Source organism: Loxodonta africana, chromosome 6 (assembly GCF_030014295.1).
Source record: "Loxodonta africana isolate mLoxAfr1 chromosome 6, mLoxAfr1.hap2, whole genome shotgun sequence".
Classification (NCBI taxonomy): Eukaryota; Metazoa; Chordata; class Mammalia; order Proboscidea; family Elephantidae; genus Loxodonta; species Loxodonta africana.
Genome location: NC_087347.1, coordinates 119,813,487 through 119,835,485, shown reverse-complemented (window position 1 = coordinate 119,835,485; position 21,999 = coordinate 119,813,487). Strand labels below are relative to the sequence as shown.

The 21,999-nt window shown below is 37.8% G+C and overlaps 1 protein-coding gene across 1 annotated transcript in view; it reads right to left on the bottom strand.

Annotated features, from left to right (window-relative positions):
- The window catches only part of DPP10 (dipeptidyl peptidase like 10), an 833,411-nt gene that overhangs the window by 637,032 nt on the left and 174,380 nt on the right, over positions 1–21,999 (bottom strand). The window contains exon 2 of the mRNA XM_003405871.3: positions 8,786–8,900. Coding sequence (XP_003405919.2) covers positions 8,786–8,900 — 115 coding nt within the window. The remainder of the gene's footprint in view (positions 1–8,785; positions 8,901–21,999) is intronic.

Genomic DNA, 21,999 nt, shown 5'->3' with positions numbered 1-21,999 from the left:
AAATGCCAGATATCATAAGGGAAAAATAATAGTGACTCTTGAAAATGCTTCTTTCTCAAGAAAGGATTCACTTTTCTTGTGATAGACAGTATAATCAGATCATATTGATATACTTGAGTTTAGTCTTATTTGAAGTTTATCCTTATTTCTTTTCGGAGTCTCAACTGGGATATTTACTAAATGTCTCTCTTTATTGATGGAACAAAACTCCAATTTTTTACCAAAACAACTGTTCAGTTTTTAGCTCCTAAGCAAGTGGTTTTTCATAGTGTATCTCATGCATACAATTTAAAAATTGATAAATGCCTCAAGAATAAATTCCTTGACAGTATGTGGCTCACTTTTCTGATGTGTTCTTTCCTCCAGGGCCTTGGCCCAATAAGTCATACTGTATTGGTAACCTTAAATATCAATATTTTTGTCTCTCTGGTCTAGGTAGCAAAATAAGCTCTAACTACAGGTCACCGTTTTCTGTGCAGCCTATATGGCACACTTTGAAAATCAGCAAATGTGAAAAACTGACTGCGAATATAGGGTTCATCAAAGTGCTTCTATTATCTGAGACCTTCACCTTTCAAGTCCTGGCTACTTTGGTTGCTCTCCTATGCTTTAAATGGTATGCCTTTGATTCAGTTTTCATAATTGTTTTTAGCCAGAAAGGTTAATCTGCTATTAGCCTACTCTATCATAGCTAGAAGTGAAACTCGTCATATACATGACAACTACGGATAGGATACTTTGTATCTAAAAAAAGATCTAATCTTTTTTCATCTTCTCGCATTAATACTAAGCAAAAGACATTTCTTTATGATTTGTATGAGTATGTTCTGACTCATAGTGACCCTATATGACAGAGAAGAACTTCTGATTAGGTTTTGAAGGCTGTAATCTTTATAGAAGCAGCTGCTACATCTTTCTCCTGCACAGCAGCTGATGGGCTCAAACTGCTGGCCTTTTGGTTATCAGTCAAGCTCTTAACCACTGTGCCACCAGGACTCCTCTTTATATATTTACCTCACAAGAATTTGTTCAATGATTGAAGTTCACACTACTTCACAGGTTCTTGCCACAAATCACACCCTTTTATTTTCTTTATAGCATATCCAGATAAATGGTTAATATTAGAATTGTGCGTGGGATAATCCTGCCCAAGGATTTTCAATGGTTTCTCCCCACATGTACAGTAAACCCCAAAACCTACACTTTCAAGGGTCCTATCATCAAATCTTTACTCAAACATTTACACTTACTCAAAATACTTACTCCCAAGTGACCCATTTCCTTTCTTTCCAACTAAAATGCTGTAATTATATATTAGTCATCTATTTTACTCAGCGAAGAATCAGGACACAGCACATTGTAACTATTACTCCACACAGGGAAGATATACGTGATTCTGTGAGGTAAAATGATTGCCAAGGTTATGCTATCAACAGAATGGAGCTTGTGCCCTTGTGACTAATCCCCTCTGGTGCCTTCTCTTGACCTTCAGACACTAGAAGCACTTTTCACCACTTTACCTCCACATCCCCGAATGTCTCTACTATATTCTTGTTTACAAACCAAACGTGATGGTCATAATAAGAGAAAAAGTGGTAGATGAGAAGAATGGGTAAAAAAAGAAAAGTTAGAGACGTGCTTAAATCCATTATTCACTCATCAATCTCTTCTATATTATAACATTTCAAAGAAGACTAGAGAGCTACTAAAAATATTTATAGTTCGGAGCTTTGTAAATGCACAATTCTGTCTGAGTACATCTAAGGTTTCTCCTCACCTATAAATATATAGAAAAGATAAAAATGGTAGTAAAGCTCAGTCAGATATGATGAGCTGAAAAGACAACACAGTGGCTGTGTTAACTAAAAAGCAAGCTCCTTTTCTGTCTTGATCGTGTCTTCTACATGAGCACAAAAGACACTGGAATTTTAAATGCTAACATGTTTTTCACTTCCTAACTATTAATAAATCACTCAGTTTGTACAATATCCAATCTACCTCATTTTCAGTAGCCTTCCCAAATCTAATTTGCCATTTCTCCAGAATTTTATAAAAATATTACCATTACTAATAAATTGTTGATGCATATGGAAAAGTGGGAATTTCCCCCAACCTAATGAACGTTCCTATCTCCTCTGCTCTTTTTGTAGCTCTAATCGCTTTTCATTTTTAAAAATTATACACTCTCTTTACTTAACATATAAGCATCTTTGCTTACTGCTACAGGGTATTCACATTAAAAGATAAAATATACCTAATATTGTAAAGTGTATATACCAGTGTTTATTTAGCCATTAGCAACTTGTCAGGCAATTGGATTTTTTCTAATATTTTCATTATTTTAATAACACTTCACTGAATGTGGTCATTCATATTATTGTAACCCTATTTGCATTATTAATTTAGGAAAAATCATCAAAAATAATTACAGAACAATAGCAACAATAAAAAATGACATTTTTTGGTATGATGTACCCAGTGGAAAGCATTTTCTCTTAATTGATCCTTTTCATAACCCTTTGTGTTTTTACAGACGTGAAAGTACAGGCTTACAGAGAATATTTCACCTCAGAGTCATATTTGCAGGCACAAATGAAGGCTAGGGCACGAACCCAAGTCAGTCTGCTAACAAGGTGAAATTAATCACTTTATCTACCAGACGTTTTCCTACAAACTAGCTGCCTAAGTTATTAAAATCCTGCTGGCCTTAGCTGTCTCATCCAGGAAACTGCATCCAAGAAACTACTTTCTCTAAACTGGTATGTTACGAGAATTGAATGAGGTACTGATCATGCACATTCTTTGAAATTCCATTTCTTCAAAGAAAGGCATAATTCCTAAAATATTAATTTTTATTTGTCTGTTTTTTTTCTTTTTTGAATTTTTCTGGATAGGGCTGCCTAAATTTTTTTTAAATTTTTAATTCTATGTCTTGGCTCAAATGAACTACTTGAGCATAACTTGATGGATCAAATCATTACCTGACCTTAAAGACTTACCTAACCATCAACATCCCTGTGGAAGTCTTAACCTGTCTCAAATATTTCCCAAAATGGCATGTGAACCAAATGTAAAATTCTTATTATTAGACATACTTCACCAAGTACCTAGTAAAGGCATCTATATAGTAGGACTTGGGGATGTCCAATGGCTCATTCATGAATGCTTGGCTTCTTTTATTCCCCAAAGGTCTCTATAGACCAACCCAGGCTGCTTACCTAGAGAAGATAGTAAAGGAATTGGAAAGTTGCCAAAAGAACCAAGCGCTAATGATGAAGATAAAATATCAGTGCTTTACAACGTTGATTTTAGTCAGCAATGACAGTAAATCAACACAATGACACTGTCTTGGCACGGACTAATTACAGACATAGTCAAAGGGCACCAGCCCACTGTGACAGATGATCCGGTGGAGTACACACAGGCCACTAGTAGCAATTTCAATATGGCAAATGGATTGAAGAGCCAAAGGAATAGTCTCTACCAAATACATTCCAACTTACAAAATAGGCACCTCTGGTTTTCAACACAGGTCAAAACGGGCAAGCGCATCTTGTACGAAATGTTTCTTGAGTATGGTCATTCTCATTTTACACATTAAATGTAAAAATGAGGCTGTAAGGTAAGTATACAGTTACATTAGCTTGTTTTCCAGAACTTCAAGCATGAAGGCACATTCACACATTTCTAGAATGTAATTACTGATCGTATGCTACATATTCTGAAAATAAATGTGGATACATTTTTTCCTTAAACAAATTCAATAAAAACAAGAAAAATATGTAGGATTGATCAATGGTGTCTAAATAAGTCTGTCTTTTTAATCAGAAAATTTTTTTTTAAATGGAATGAATAATTTTTTTTTTTTCAGAAATAGTTACCTATTAAAGAAATACTTGAATGATTAACTCCACTCTTCGAAAATAATTAAGACTTCTCCTCCCAAGACAGGGAAGTTGCTGATAACCTTGGAAGACACCTGTGTCAAATTACTTCTGTAATAAAATTTGCAATCAAACCAAAATTACAATGAACAAGTGTTTTCTCTCATTATAGCCTTGCATGCTTAGAGATTACTAGAAAAATGTGATGTTATTTTTAGCAAAACAGCTTCTAAATCATTTCTTAGACTGGATAACTTTGTGTATGCTTTCTTCTTTCTCAAAAAATAAAAAAATAAAGTGTATCATCAATTTCTATCGTAGCTGCTTAGGGAAAAACTTACCAGATGTAATCTGTTGCTGTACGTGCTACTAAAACAAGCTGTTATTGCTGTTATATTGGATCATAAATATTAAAAAAATATTAGAGCCTACAAAATCTCAAAAGATCATTCTAGATTCTGGCAAACCAAATGTGCCCATTTCTTCAGTGAAACTCTTGATGTCAAAGGTGTTAAGTGATTGATTTTCCAAGGTTACACAGTATTGAAAATTTCTACCTGCCTGGGTGGTTTAACCTACAAAACTGGACTCTGGGGACACATTGGTGGTCAAAGGAAGGATTGTAAGGGAAACTTTTCTCCAACTGGAGGTTTTGACATGTGCATCTATTCTTGCACAACTGAGGGACCTCAGGTCTAAGGGTGAGAAGATGGAGGCTCCGTGCAATTAGAGCACTAGGGTGCGACCCTAAATACGAGCAGTCACACACATGTGCTGAACCAAAAGTCTCCACAGACTACCTTGACACACATTCCAGTTCTTAAAACCAGAGGTTATACAAACTCTGGCTCATTTTGTCTAACAAAGGGACAAGACATTTAAAAGTTCTTCCAGGCTTATGATTCAAATCTCGGGCTGCAAACTCTTAGTCTTCTGGCCTTATACGTCACTTAGCTAGGTTTGTTTGAGCTAACTGTGTTTTAAAGACCATGTAACTAGGCTACTATTATGCTTAATCACAATTCAAGCAAATTCATAACAACTCTCATTATACCTACCCACTTTATCAATTTCTATTATCTTCCAGGTCCCTGGTGGCATTGAGTTTGCAAACACAAGACCTAGAACACAGGTTTTCTGCTTCCTAAAGCAACACCTATTCTACGCCAGCATACTGACTTGTATTTTTTATCTCATAACATCTCTACCAAAAATAAGAATGAAACCCAAAGACTCAAAATTATGACGTTGTGGTATGTGAGAAGCACTTTGTAAACTGTACCTCTCAAAAATAATTGCCCTTTCCATTTGTATTAGTCTCATATCAAATGAAGCCTTTGGATTGGAGATTGTGTGGCTTCTCAGATGTAAGTATTTGTGTAGCTGGGGATGGATGGGGATTGGAGATGATAGACTGAAGCAGGGGAAGGGCACGGCCAACTCCCACAGCACCTGGAACCTGGTTAGAACTCCATAATCCCTACTGAGTGAGTGAATGAATAAATGTACTGTCAGACCTCTGAAAAATCTAACTCAGGGTTTAATCATTAGTCCTTCTCCACTTGTCCTAAATTCAAAGTGAAGCCACAGACGATCTATATTCCTGAAAGACAATACACTTTTTCTCAGAAATCTTCCTCATTATTTGAAACAGTGTCTATTGCTCAATAAGTACTGAATAATAGAGATAGTAAGACGAATTGCAGCAGCAGTGACAGGCACTATACAAAACACTGGCCTCCATTAGCTCATTTAATCCCCATAATAACCCTGTGAATTTGGCTATATTTATTGTACAATTATATAGATGAGTATAGTCAGGGATAAGTTTTAAAAACTTGCCAAATGCACAAAACTAGTAAATTACAGAGCAAGAACTCAAACCAAGGGCCTGTCTTACCCAAAGCCCATGCCTGAATAAGTGAGTAAGTGCCTGAAAAAATGAATGAAACTATGAAGTGTTTTTACACTGGAGAAAAGAGGAATGAATGTAATTTAGTAAGTGGTCAACTCTTTGGTCTTTGATATACCAAACTCTCAAGCACCCCAAAGTATCACTCTGTCTTCAGTGAATAACAAGCAATTGTGAGAGAGTGACTCACAGCCATATGGACAGTAGAACTGGGATGGAGAAAGGCATTCCAGAGAGACACACAGGCATTATGGCACCAATTGCCTCCATCTGGTTAATAGTCACCAATAGAAGGCAGTAAAACTGAGTCCTTCATTTTTTAATAATTATGCTAAAATTCCTATGTTTAAGTGAAACACCATGCTGAACATAAGCTCAGCTTCCTTTAACAAAGATTCTTGGCATTTTGTAGCAACTTGGAGCCATCAATTTGCTCAATTACATTGTACTGCAGATGGACAAACGAGGGCTCCTGAGGAGAATGCTGGGTAAGCCAACTCTTACCAGGAAGTGTTTTTTGTTTTTAATTCTCATTTAATTTCTTCTTTCTTTTCCCTTTATTTTTTTTTCTTTTCTCCCTTCCTGCCTTCTGACTCCCTCAATTTCTTTTGCAATCACTCCACATAAATAACAATTACAAATATATTTTTTGACTGTCTCTACTTTGCAAAGCAAATACTTTCACAGTGGTGGTATTTTTTCATAAAGTACCACATTCGAAGAATTGATACTGTCATTTGTATAATTACTCATCATAATTAGTTGACTAAATGACTCTGAAAGTGAGATATTTTAATCACAGCTTGTACATGAGGAAATAATTTCCATGTGTTTACCGGGCTCATAAAATAACAAAGCTGGTACAGGAACTAAACTGTAAATACATCACACTGAGCAACAGGCTGTAAGCTGATAACACCACCTGATACCATTATCAAGTGGACTAGCTCAATATTATGCAAGAAATGACTGTCTTCAATAATACTGAGCTCTATGGGGGTGCCCAGTCCTTGAAAAGCTAGCAAGGTGGGTTGTAACAGCGTGGCCAATTATTCGTTCCTGGAAGACAGTTTGCAGTGTCTAGAAAGTGAGCCACATGGCTATCTCTACTTCCTTATTACCAGCCACTGAAAACTAATCAGACACTTCTGGGTATTTAAATAATCCCCAAAGAAGAATTAAGCCTACTGAGGATTCATATGTGAGGCTAAACTCTTTAATATGAAGAACAGAGTTCAAAGATCATTGCAAAGGCAATTTGGGGAGGCTTAAATGAGGAATACAAAAACTGCAGGGAAAGAAAGGCAAAGGAGAAAAAAGAAAGAGGCGTCCCCATTTAGAGGCTAAGGTCACTCTCTTTAGGTCTGATTCTCTTCTTCCCTCAAATACGCCCTTTCCATTGATGTTACAATGTTAAAACAAAATAATATTAAAGCAATAACAGAAATTGATTGAAATATGTTTAATATATGATTTGCCAACCTGGGTAAAATTTTGACTAGGGAGTCAAAAATGTTTCAGAGAGGAAAGAACTTCTTACTATTATTGCCATGGAAAAACAGCCCGAACAGGACTGTTAATAAAAACAAAACAATTTATGGTCAGGAAGGATTTCAATCACCTTGTCTTGAAGAAAATTAAAATAATTACTGATTTATCTAAAACACAGTCTGAACTTGGAGTTTTTGTTTCTCAAAACTGACTGTATTTAGATAATTCTTCAAAAGAGCCCAATGTTGGTCTTAAAAGCTAGCAAGTGGCCATCTAAGATGCATCAATTGGTCTCAACCCACCTGGAGCAAAGGAAGATGAAGAACACCAAAGACACAAGGAAAATATGCGCCCAAGAGACAGAAAGTGCCACATAATCCAGAGACTCCATCAGCCTGAGACTGGAAGAACTAGATGGTGCCCAGCTATCACCAACGACTGCCCTAACAGGGAACAAGATACAGAATCTCTGATGGAACAGGAAAAAAATGGGATGCAGAACTCAAATTCTAGTCAAAAGACCAGACTTAATGGTCTGACTGAGGCTAGAGGGGCCCCAGAGGACATGAACCCCAGACTCTCTGTTAGCCCAAAACTAAAACCATTCCCAAAGCCAACTCTTCAGACAAAGATTGGACTGAACTATAAGATGTAAAATGATACTAGTGAGGAGTGTGCTTCTTAGCTCAAGTAGACTATGTTGGCAGCTCCTGTGCGGAGGTGAGATGAGAAGGCAGAGGGGGACAGGAGCTGGTTGAATGGACACGGGAAATACAGGGTAGAGAGCAGGAGTGTGATGTCCCATTGCAGCTAGGGTCACATAACAACGTGTGTATAAGTTTTTGTATGAGAAACTGACTTCAATTGTTAACTTTCACTTAAAGCACAATTAAAAAAAAGAAAAAAAGAGCCCAATGTCCAAGGCAACATGGTCTTTACTAAGCTATTTACTAGGCTTCTATTTGACTTACAGGTGACTTCAGCAAAGCAGTTTTTTCAAGGCTCAATGTTCAAAAGAACATCTCAGGGCAATGGCCTGGATAGTTCACCACTACTGCAGGGACCCCAGATATCTGGATTCCAGGAGAATTAAAACTCTGTTTCTCAACAGCTGCGTTATAATCTACATATGGCAACTTCCATACTCTGCTCCCTCGTCTTCATCCCACAATAAAAGTCAAATGTCTCCTGCATTTACCCAATTGTCAAACATAATAAGAAGTCACTGTGTAGCAATGGAGTCCAAAGATCTCTTTGGGAATCTCAATTTATAGATTTTACGTTTTTAACATCCTAAGGTCTGGGTGAATAACATCCTGCATGATACTGGAACAATGAAATTACTATGCCATTTGCAAAATGTCTGCTAATGCATTTTTTTTATCCCAACCAATGCTAATGTGCCCTAAGACACCACACACTGCTACGCTCTTAAGGCATTTGAATGTGAAATGATCATCCACAATACCGTCATAAGAGAGGAATAAAGACAGATTACCTGGGGTTAAGAGGATGACTGACATAGTGATGAGTGAGCACACAACTAAAATCACCAGCAGGGCAATAGCAATCCCCTTCCAGTTTCTCTGTGGTGGGCTGTTACTTCCCAGTTCCTACCGAGATAGAAAAAAAAAAAAAAAAGATTCATAATTACACAAACTCCAAGAGAAATGTATTCATATAGGAATAAATCAGTGCATGGCGCAATCACAGTAGGAAAGCTGATTAGAATCCTTTTCCTCTTTGGTAGCTCATTTAATTATTCAAAGGTGCATGTATTTATAAATGGCTATCTTTTGGGGAGCAATTTGACTTCTCAAAGAGACAGACCAGCAGAGCTTTATGCCTCCTTCCCAAATGTAGCGAGTTTTAATATGCATTGACTATAAACTCTAGGCAACAGCCAAAACACTCTGCAAAATAAGTATGGAAATAAAGTGTGCCATTTACATTTATTCTTTCTACAACACAACCCATAATAAAGATTTAAATACAAATGTTCCTAAAACACTATAGACTATGTTTCTAACTAGAAAAGGGTGGAAAAGAAAAAAGATTAGAGATGGGAAAATAATTCAAAATGTCCCTCACTGCATAGCACTCAACATTTTTCAACACAACAGGTCCTTTTTAAATGGTTCCCCCACCACTCATAAAAATTAGCGGGATGTAGTAACCAAATTAAATGAGTGCTTCTATAACAGTGGTTAACGGCATTCATCCCTAGGCAGCGAACATGGTATTGGCAAGAAGGTAAGATTGATGCAGAAGGATAAACTTCAGTGTCTCTCACAGGCGTGTAGTAAAGCTTTTCATTTTTTAAATGATCTGTGTTCTACTCTGTTGAAATGTGTGGGCATAATTCATGGAACAGACCACACTGGTTTGAAATGAATGCCAGGTTTTCCTTGCAATAATATTGATAAATGCTGAGCCTCTGGTTGCTTCCTTCCTTCCAGCCCTACTCCCCAGCTCCCTTCATCCTTTCCCAATACAGCCTTATTTATTGAGAAATAGCTAACTGATTTGGGGACAAATGAAACAAAACGTAAATATACCCAGTTTACATGGGGTGTGTAAATCACGAAGGAAGCCATAGATCAGCCTTGCTTTAGGCAAAAAAAAAAAAAAAAGAGAGAACAGTAATCATTTAATAACTTATAAGTGGGTTCCATGACTGACAGATCGAAACATTAAAACCAATTTTCACCTGGTGACTTTGGCATTCAACTTCGCTATGAACACATCAGCCTTAAGGAACTACCAGTAACCAGTTGCCATTGAGTTGATTCCTACCCCACGTGTTTCAGAGCAGAACTGTGTTCCATAGGGTTTTCAATGGCTGATTTTTCAAGAAGTAGATCACCAGGCCTTTTCTCTGAGGCACCTTTGGGTGGATACCAACCTTTTAATAGTAGCCAAGTACTTTATTGCACCATTGTGGGACTCCTTAAAGAATGAGGCCCAAGTTAAGTACAAGAATAAATCATGCCATATCCTTGCCGTCGACCCTATGGGACAGAGCAGAACTGCCCCATAGAGTTTTCAAGGAGTGCCTGGTAGGTTTGAACTGCCAACTTTTGGTTAGCAGCCGTAGCACTTAACCGCTACGCCACCAGGGTTTTCAAAGAAATGGGATCCAGGAAACAGGATTCAATTCACGGAAGTCCTAGGATGGGTTAGAGTAAGCCTCCAAACACCAACCAAATGTGTTGCCATCCAGTCGATTCTGATTTATAGCAACCCTATAGGACAAGGTAGTACTGCCCACATAGGGTTTCCAAGGAAAAGCTAGTGGATTCAAACTGCCAACCTTTCAGTTAGCAGCTGAGCTTTTAACCACTGTACCACCAGGGCTCCTGCCTAGAAGGGTTTTTTTTTTTTTTTTTTTTGCTGTTTTTTGTTTTTCTCTTTCTCAGATCAATTGTTTGTCCTTCACAGTGGTGTCCGAAATCCAGCAGAGAACAACCCACTCCCTTTTAATGACTTTCTCCAGAGCTCCTTCCAAAATAATGCTTATTACCCTACATGAGAACACAATTAGAATTCACATTTATATTTTCCACATAAATCAAGACGCTAAATTCCAGAATCAGCCACTTTAAAGCAACAAACACCAAAACAAGCAATAGGCTTAAGACCATAAACCCTTTCTGGAAACTAATGTTACTGCAGGTTTCTGAAGCGTGTGCTGTGATTACATACGATTCTCTAAGGTCATACCATACTTCACAACTACTCAGTTGCCAGAGTGACCAAACTGGAGAGCTCACTGCTATAAATCAAAGTCTACGATGGTCAGAAAATGGTGGAATACCCATCTCAAGAACTAAGAGAATGAAGAAGGGGGCAGTAACCAAATAGAAAATGGGTGTCTGGGCCAATAGTTATAATTGGAGCATATTTATTAACTCTAAGAGAGGTGAGCCAGGTACTACAGCTTTAATTTAGAGAAAAAATAAAAGAACAGAAACTTATCAATTATAACTATTTTTCAGTCAATTATAAGAGTGGAGAATAAATTATGAATTAACATCTACTGATTCTGACCTTGCTGCTTGGTCACACTAACTTCAAGGCAAACTAATAGTGAAATTACTTCAGATGGTGCTTTTCAATTTTTCAGTATCATATAAGCATGTCTACTAAAAAGACCCTGTCTAACAGTAATAATAGCTTTCACATCTTTCTATGTGCCTGGCACTATATTGAGTCCTTTAGAGTCATAATCTTCACTGAGTCCTCAAAATAGTCATGTGAGGTTACTATTTTTCGACAAATTTGCAGATGAGGAAAACGGGATTTAAAGGACTAATAACAAAACTACTTACTGTTAATAAGTGGAAAAGCTGGGGGCTCAGTTCCTAAAGTCTGGCTATAGAGACCACACTCTGGTTAAGCTGATTAATCTGATTATAACAGAATGCTTCTAAAAATAAATATTTCTAGAATAAATGAATGAGTCAATCAAAGAATGATTTCGACCCCTACATGATAATAAAAAAAAAAAAAATAGTTGTACTTAAATATTTTGAAATGCTTTGAAATAAATGTATAATTTCCCAGTTACAGCAGACTGGAAAAATATTCCATTTAGAAAATGGTAAAGCCCATTGTTGCAGCCACTGTGTCAATCCATCTTGTGGAGGGTCTTCTTCTTTTTTGCTGACCCTCTACTTTACCAAGCATGATGTCCTTCTTCAGAGACTGGTCTCTCCTGATAACATGTCCAAAGTACATGAGACAAAGTCCTGCCACCCTCACCTCTACAGAGCATTCTGGCTGTATTTCTTCCAAGACAGATTTGTTAGTTCTTCTGGCAGTCCATGGTATATTCAATATTCTTGGCCAACACCACTATTCAAAGGCATCAGTTCTCCTTCAGTCTTCCTCATTCATTGTCCAGCTTTTGTATGCATATGAGGAGGCTGAAAATACTATGGCTTGGGTCAGATGCACCTTACTCCTTAAAGTGACATCTTATTAACACTTTAAAGAGGTCTTTTGCAGCATATTTTCCCAATACGGTATACCATTTGATTTCTTGATTGTTGTTTCCATGGGCGTTGACTTTGATCCAAGCAAAATGAAATCCTTGACAACTTCAACTTTTTCTACATTTATCATGATGTTGCTTACTGGTCTTACTTATGTCACTTTATTGTACAAAGTCTTTTAATGTCCTTACACTAGTTTAAAAAAGGACAGCCCGAATGCTCTTTAGAAGCAAGGACAGCGAGACTACTTCTCACACACTTTGGACATGTTTTCAGGTGGGATTGGTCCTTGGAGAAAAATATCATGCTTGGTAAAGTAGAGCGTTGGCGAAAAACAGGAAGACCCTCAAGGAGATGGACTGACATAGTGGCTGCAACAATGGGCTCAAACATAACAAGGACTGTGAGAATGGTGCAGGATCAGGCAGTGTTTCGTTCTGTTGTACGTAGGGTCGCTATGAGTTGGAACTGACTGGATGGCACCTAACAACAACAAAACACTAGTGAACAATCCAGTTCAAATGTGAGTCTAGGAAACCAGTTTCCTCAACCAGCATGATCCACTTTAGAAAAGAGACCCTGTACCCTGACTGGTCTGATTACCATTTTCAATACATGCCTCATGTAAGTCAACATTCCCATCACCATTCCATTGCTAATTCTCCCCTATCCAATCCCTTTCATATGCACTGAATTATGGACACTGTCAATCATTCAACATACCCTGTAAAAATGCCTCTTCTCTAGGGAGCTTTCCCTAATTATGCAAGCCAGACGCAAGTTTCCTTTGTCTGGGGAAAGAAAAATGACAAAAATAAACTGTAATGTGTTTAAATACAACTCTGCTAGTCATTGAGCTTTGAGATTGCAAACACATTTCTAAATTTTTCTCAGTCTCAGTTTTCTTATGTAAAGAACTGGTAAAATATAGACAACAATTTTTGAGTTGTGCAGAGATTAAATCTGATAATCAGTACAAAACTCTTACCCAACTGTACAATAAGAAAGGTCACCGCAAGTGAACCACCTGGAATGTTCTTCTTCAATACACCTGTCCAGGTCACTCTTTCTCATTAGTCAAGTCTCACCTCAAATGCGTCTCCTTCGGAGAAGCCGCTCCTGATGACCTTTTCTAAAAGATATTCGGTGTCCCTTACTAAGCTTTAGTCTTCTTCATGCTGTTATCACTTTTGGGTACTTTGTGATATTATCTTATGCCGTATACTACAGTGATTCTTCTATTAGAATATATACTAATCTGCTTAAGTGTTTATTTTATTTGTCTTGACTCTCCAGAATATAAGCTCCACGATGAAGATAAACTAGTTTATCTTGTTCGCTGCTAAATTCCTAGCAATTCAAAGTGTTTGGCACATATTAGGTGCACCATACCAAAAAAACAAACCAAACTTGTTGCTGTCAAGCCAATTCCAACTCATTGTGACCCTATAAAGATAATGCAAAATGAGTAAAAGAATGACAGCAGCTATGATGATTATGATGGCGGCGGTGGTGGGGGTGGTAGTGGTGGGATGCTTAAAAACATGTATAAACATCTATCATATCCCTGTCCAGGTTATTAACTCCTTAAAAGCAAAAAACACATCTTAGACAACTTTAGGTTCCTTAGACTGTTTAGTATTTTCTGTTTCCCTTAACAGGTCCCTAGAAAATCATTATGCCATCAGTCAAGTGGCATAAACAGTGACCTGAAAGATTATAGGAATAGAATGCCATTAGCTAAATGCACATTGACAGCAAACTTTTGAAATCTGGCTACTTGCTGAAGAACAACTTGACTGCAATTATTTTTAGCCTCATTCATCAAATGCTTGCATTCCAAATTACAGTTGTCAATTTTCAAGTTGCCTTCTTCAACTGTACCATCATCTCTATTGCGGGGGGTGGGGGAGTGGTCCTAATTAACATTTCCTTTCAATGACTTCCTACCAACCCAACACCTGGAGACAATCAGCTGCACATGCCTGGCCTACAGAACAGGTATGATGCTGTGGGGCCATCTGAGAAAGAGTCACATAGTGAGCTTGCAATTGTGGCCATCTGATGCTCCAGAGGCAAAAACCAGAAGAAACGTTGGGATGTGACTCCCCAACAGACAGTTGGAGTTCAAGGACAAATATTTAATAATCCACATATTGTACAACCTTTTTCAATCATCCCTTCAGTATATATGGAAGCATCGGTTGAAATGCAGGTATCCAATGCCAGATGATATTTAGCACTGCAATCGTCTAGGGAGATGTTGGTGCTACAGACTAAACTACGCTGAATCTATGACCTAACTACTAGTGTTGTATCTGCTGCCAATCAAACAAACAAATCTCCCTTCAGAGAACAGTTTATTTCAAAAGATAAGACTGCCCACCACACAGAGGGTTTACCTAAATCCAAATGCATTTTTTAACGTGTTCAGGGACAAAGAGGAAAAATGCTGAAAATCATAATCACAAAAAAATGTCATTTCTCATTTCACTAGGTGAAATAAGGAAAAATGTGTAACCATCAGATGCAGTTTTCTTAAAAAGGAGGTAAAGTGAAGGATGTCAAACTACCTAGGGTGTACATAAACAGTAATCCACACGTAAGGGGCCCTGGTGGCGCAGTGGTTAAAAGCACTCAGCTGCTAACTGAAAGATCCCCTGCCCAAACCACCAGCTGCTCCCTGGGAGAAAGATGTAGCAGTCTGCCTCCATAAAGATGTACAGCCTTGAAAACCCTACTGCGCAGTTCTACTCTGTTCTATAGGGTTGCTATGGGTTGGAATAGACTTAACGGCAGTGGGTTTGGTTTGGGAATCCATATGTACTCTCCTTCAGAAAACTCCAACGCATTCATTTGTTATATATACTGTGAGGAGAAATATGATAACTTTATATTAAAATAGTCTCAAGAAGTTGCAACATCTGCAGAAAGATACAAGGAAAAATTTATCCGAGATGTTGAAACTATGCCTGTATTTGGAGTTCCCACAAACCCAAACCCACTGCCATGAGCTGAATTCAGACTACTAGAGACCCTATAGGGCAGAATAGAACTGCCCCATAGGGTTTCCAAGGCTACAAATCTTTACAGAAGCAGACTGGCACATCTTCCTCCCTCGGAGCGGCTAGTGAATTCGAACTGCCGACCTTTTGGTTAGCAACACAGCACTTGAACCACTGCATCACCAGGGTTCTTTGATTTGGAGTTAGGTGTGCTTTAATAAAAACAGATATTTCTACCTTCTGAGAAACATAGGAAGTGTTCTTTAAAATATCTTTATTCTGGCTTGAAAAGGCAAAGTTATACTTTTAGGCCTAGAATATTAGCATTTATGACATTAATTCTCAAAACGATCATACCAATAACTCAAAAACTAGATTTTTTTTAAATCCTCTCCCTACACTTATTTGCATGCTTCAAAAAACCTTTCTGACATGCTTAAATGCTCACATACACAAACTCTTAATGTCTTCTCAAATAAATTTGATAAAGTTCCTCTGAGTAAAAAAAAATGGGGAAACACATTCTGTCAGTCCATTTTCTGTTAAAGAGTTCAAAAGACTGAATTTTTTTTTATTTAAATTATTTTATTCTACTCATGGTGCTCGCATTCTCAACTGCATATAAACTGCAGAGCTCAGAAACAGTCCAAAGACATTTATAATGAATAACATAAAAATACCTTAAAAGAATTTTTTTTTTTTTTCCCTCACCAATTGAGCTAGATTTCCCCCGAGACCATGGTCTCCAACCCTCCGCCCAGTAGCTTGGTCTCTCAGGGAATCTGCATGTGTCTATGAAGCTTCTGTGACTTTGCCCTGGTCAAGCTGTGCTGACTTCCCCAGTGCGGTGTACTCCCTTACCCTTCACCGAAGTTACCACTTATCTACTTATTGCCTAAAAAAAAAAAAAAAAAATCCATTACCTTCAAGTAGATCTACTATCTAGTTAGTGTTTTTCCTTCCCTACATCTCCCCTCCCTCGTAACCATCAAACATTTGTTTCTTTCTGTGTGGAAACATTTTCATGAGTTTTTATAATAATGGTTTCATATAGTATTTGTCCTTTTGTGACTGACATTTCACTCAACATAATGCCCTCCAGATTCATCCATGTTTTGAGATGTTTTGAAGATTCATCATTGTTCTTTATCATGTGGCAGTATTCCATTGTGTGTATATGTACCATAGTTTGTTTATTCATTCTTCTGCTGATGGACATTACCTAGGCTGTTTCCACCTTTTTTGCTATTGTGAATAGCGCTGCAATGAACATGGGTGTGCATATGTCTATTTGTGTGAGAGCTCTTATTTCTCCAGGATATATTCCTAGGAGTGGGATTGCTGGATCATATGGTATTTCTATTTCTGGTTTTTTAGGGAAGTATCATATTGTTTTTGAGAAGTTAAGTATTTTTAAATGTTCTGTTATTATTTCGAGATATTAGAGAAAAGTACCATTTTTGAGCTGACTTTAAAAGATATATGGAAAAACCTCCAACTTGATGCGAAATTATTTTACAGCAAACGTAAGAAATGTTTAACTAGTTCTGCCCTGAAAAACCCTGAGATAAGGATTTAACAGCCGGCCAGTTCCCTTTAAACAATCCCACTTAACAAAACGTAGTGAAGTACACTGCGAGGTGTAGGTTAGTACACTGGGTACAGCTGAGAACACAAAGAAGAATAAGGCCTGCCCCCAAGGAGCACAAATTTTAATGGAGAATTTGATAAACACCAATATAATACAAGATTAAATAATGGTGGGAAAGTAAATCACAATATTTTGCTATGGGAAATGATGGAATTTATTAATTACCTTATGCTGATATTTTAAAAATTTCCTTTGCACATTCAATTAGCTTTTCCTAAAATAGGTGTGTTGGATGTGGTGAGAATACACAGCTGTGTCAAACCTGGAATGACGAAAGGAATCAGAAGAGGATTTTTTTTTTTTTTTTGGTTTTGTTTTGCTTTTAAAGTAAGTGGCTAAAGTGTATAAAATATAACTTAGTTATTTGGAAAACTCGGTTAAGTGGACTTTTTTTCCTTCTAGTAAAAATAATAATTGACAAAATTTACAAACTGGCATAGACCAATAACCATAAAATAAATTAAGACTATTTTCAAAGAGCTCCCGAAGTTGCAGGGTCACAGATTTTGCCTCCAATGAACAAACAATTCCTGCACCGTTTAAAACATTTTTGAGCTTACTGAAAAAAGGAAAGCAGTCCCACATTTTGTTAACTTCACATTTTCTCGACAGTATATCTGATAAAGATAGCACAAAAACAAAATTTTAAGCTCAGTTTAAATGAAAATATACTAAATAAAATTTTAGCAAATTCAATGCAGGAGTTTATTATAAAAATAATTCCCCATTATCAAAAACTGTCCACTTTTAGGAGGTGCAGTCATTAACTCTCTACAACTTATCAATAAATACTATCAATAAAGAAACACAATCATAGAGACCATTCCTCAATGCAGTTAATACATATAGCACCAATGGCTTCTTTAAATTGCCCATGACATTCATGGCCCTTCACAGGTCCTTCATTTATCCTGCTTAACTAAGTACACAGTTTTTTGCAGATGATCACAAGTTATACATTTTTCAAAAGTATGTTTGTTAATTGGTTTCTTCTGTTTACCTCTTTGGGCAGTACATAAATCACGGCTCCTTGAAGTGTGGGCCGTGGATTAGCAGCGTCTACATCACCTGGGAGCTTGTGAGAAATGCAGAGTGAGCATCTTCTGTTGCTATTTGCTTTATTTACTGATTTATTCTCTTATTTGGATTTGGTTTGTTTTGTCCACCATTGTTTATCAAAAGACAACCAATTATGTAAATATAATTTGGCATTTAACACCTCTCAGTGATTATAACTGATGGTGAGGCACTCCTAGGTGCATTACCATTAAATGAGAACTAAACTCACAATTGGACCAAAGAGCAACATCATGATAAACTGAGAAAAGATTGAAGTTGTAAGGATTTCATTTTACTTGGATCCACAATCAACAGCCATGGAAGCAGCAGTCAAGAAATCCAAAGACACACTGCACTGGGTAAACCTGCTGCAACGGACCTCTTCAAAGTGTTGAAGAGCAAAGATGTCACCCTGAAGACTAAGGTGCGCCTGACCCAAGCCATGGTATTTTCAATCACATCATATGCATGTCAAAGCTGGGCAATGAATAAGGAAGACCAAAGAAGAGTCGATGCCTTTGAATTGTGGTGTTGGCGAAGAATATTGACTATACCATGGACTGCCAAAAGAACAAACAAATCTGTCTTAAAAGAAATACAACCAGAATGCTCCTTAGAGGTGAGGATGGCGAGACTGCGTCTTACATGTTTTGGACATGTTGTCAGGAGGGATGAATCCCTGGAGAAGGACATCATGCTTGGCAGAGTACAGGGTCAGCGGAAAAGAGGAAGACCTTCAACAAGGTGGATTGACACAGTGGCTGCAACCATGAGCTCAAGCATAACGATTGTAAGGATGGCGCAGGACAGGGCAGTGCTTCGTTCTGTTGTGCATAGGGTCGCGATGAGTCAGAACCGACTCGACGGCACCTAACAACAACAACAACAAACCACAGATGGCTGCTGTCATCAAAATACTGTGAATTAGGAGTTCCCTATTTCTAGCATCGGGATTTAAAGGCCTGGGGTGGGGTTGAGCATCTGGGATTCTAAATATGTTTAAGGCCAGAATCACAGCAAAAACCTTTTAAAAAGCAATGAAACAGGCATTTACGTTAGCAACAGATACATTAAATGACTTTAGAGAATTTGAATGTCCACAAGAAAGGAAACCACAAAACTTTAACAGAGGACTTACAAGACCCCTTGAAGGATGTAGAGGGTCACGCAATCCCTATTCAGGAAAAATCAATATGGGAAAGATGTCCATTCTCCAAGATGAATCTAACAATTTAAAGCAATTTCAAAAAAAAAAAAAATCCTAACAGAACAGTTTTTTTCCTAAAGCTGAAAAAATTATCTTGAAGTTCTTATGGAAAAAAAAAAGCCTTTGAAAATAGAATAATTTTGCCAGATATTGAAAAATAATATACATCTGTGATAATGCAAAGTATGGTATTAATAGGAAAATATTAGAAATAAGCTATATTCAAAAGAAAAAATTACATGTACACAACCATATAAACAGAATTGTTTATATTTTGATCTCCACTTTCTTACCCCACCTTCTTTCTACAAGGAAGAACAATTGAGGTTTCCCACAACAGTCCAATGAGCTATATATTCATGATTTCTTTCCATGGTGCCAAATCAGACTCAATTTTTCCATTATCTTACAGAACTTCCTAGCAGCATTCTACACTATTAACCATGCAATTCTTCCAGGAAAGCTTTTTCTTGACTCCTTAAATATCCATTCCCCTGGGTTTTCCCCTCCATTGCTAGTCTCTTCTCCATACTCTTTACTGGTTTCTTCCAAAACCTGTTGCCATCGAGTTGCTTCTTACTCATAGCGACCCTATAGGACAGAGTAGAGCTGCCTGCCCCACAGGGTTTGCAAAGAGCAGCTGGTGGATTCAAACCACTGACCTTTCGGTTAGCAGCAGCAGCTCTTAACAATGGCACCACCAGGGCTCTGGCTTCTCTCAGGCTCGCCTCTTAACAGTGGAGTTGCCCAGGTCTTGATCTTGGACTACCCCTTTTCTCTATCAAAATGCTATTCCTAGTGACCCCATTTTATGCTATCTACGTATGATTCAATTTTTCTATCAAATATATATGTCGGTGTTAAAAAGAGAATGCACCAAGCTATTTTTAAATGAAAAATGAAGTGTGATCTCTATGTGTACAGATTGCTAATGGCATCCACTATATCCTTCAGATAGCCTATCTTTTTCCTTCATATGCATAACACCCTCCTTATACATCAGCAGCGGCTATCGCTTATAATGCCTATTACTTCTTAAATTTGCATGTTAGATTCCCAGTCATGCATAGTTTCCCACTTTTCTCTCTGCATCTCCAAAGAGAGACTCCACGCTAATTAGAGTGCACATTTTTATCAAAGACCTTGCGTTTTTCAAAGACAGGTTTCTTCAAAGATTGCTTCGGTTGACCAATTTAGATAGTTCCTTAAGTCAGTGCCATCCGTGTACCAACTGCACCGGCATCATCATTAGAAATACAATTGCTGAACCCCACCCCAAACCTTGTGAATCTCCAGGGTGGGCCCAACAACTCCTTTTAACAAGTGCTCCAGGTGATTCCGCAGCTGACTCAAGTTTGAGAAACGTTCCATTAGCTTATGGCTACACAAAGTATGATCAGTGTTGCCTCTGGCTTTATTAAAAATGTAAATTACCAGGCCCCACACAGACCACCTGAGTTTCAGGTGGAGTGCTAAGCAAAGATGTTTTAATGATGATTCCTGTGTACACTAATATTTGAGAATCTCTGCCCTGGAGATTTAGGTCCTGGAGTGATACAGTTCTGGAACTGTTAAGTTCTAAAATAATCCATCTCAGTCACAGAGGAATTTGGGGGAGGCACCAGCCACTCCACAGGAGAAAGATGTGCCAGTCTGCTTCTGTAAAGATTTACAGCCTTCAAAACCCTATGGGGCAACTCTTCTCTGTCCTGCAGAGTCAATGCAGGACAGTTAATGAGTTGGAATTAACCTGACAGCAGAGGGTTTGGTTTTGTTTTTGGTTTATTATGGCTTAGTGGAATCAGTACATTTGGGTTTTAGTCTCCAGTCACTTACTCATTAGCTTTGTGACATACACAATTGACCTAATCTATCTAAGCATAATTATAAACCTAACTAGCAGTGCCTGAAACATAATGGTTAGATAATTACCTTCCTTTGTACTTAATTGTTACTTTCCAAGTCAAGTTTAAGACTGAAGTGAGTTCCATCTGGTCAAAGACGATTTCACCCTCATTTTTGTATCCCCAACACCTAGTACCAAACCAAAAAAACTCGGCACATTGAGTTGGTTCCAACTCATAGCGACTCTATAGGACAGAGCAGAACTGCCCCATAGCATTTCCAAGGCTATAAATCTTTATGGAAGCTGACTACCCATCTTTCTCCCCAGGAACACCTGGTGGCCCAGGACTCCCTAACACCTAGTACAGTGCATAGTATTATAAAATATTTGAACTCTAGCACTATGCTCAGCCCTTAAGGGTCATTAATAGGGTGGGGTGCATGTCATTAATGTGTGGCCTTTGAGATGAACTACCTATCTGCGTCTGAAATCTAAAGAGGGGTACAGTTGTTGACTTGTATGTATGCGGCTTGAAGAGCGCTAAAAGAACCTGACTGGGTTACACATGGGATAAGCGATCCTTACATTTCTGGCATTAGTTAACCAGCATACCTTGTTAAGCATGAATTGCTAACAAGCAAGACAATCCTCTTCAAGCTCGATTTCAGGAGATGAGGTGGCTGCAAACCTAATCTTCTGTTACGTCTCCCCAGTGTTGTAGTATTTTAACAAGCTGAACTCTTGCCCATTCGGAGGATAGGGAGTCTGGTCATTTCTCATTGTTTCCTGAATATTCGGCACAGTTTTTGAAACAGGGTGCACCCACTCATATTTATTAAATATATGAACGTAACAAACCAAGAAATTATTATTTTGGCTTTGTGTAATATTTAATCTTTAACTTTGCCTGGAACTTACTTTCAGAATGTCAATTTCAAGCTTTCAGT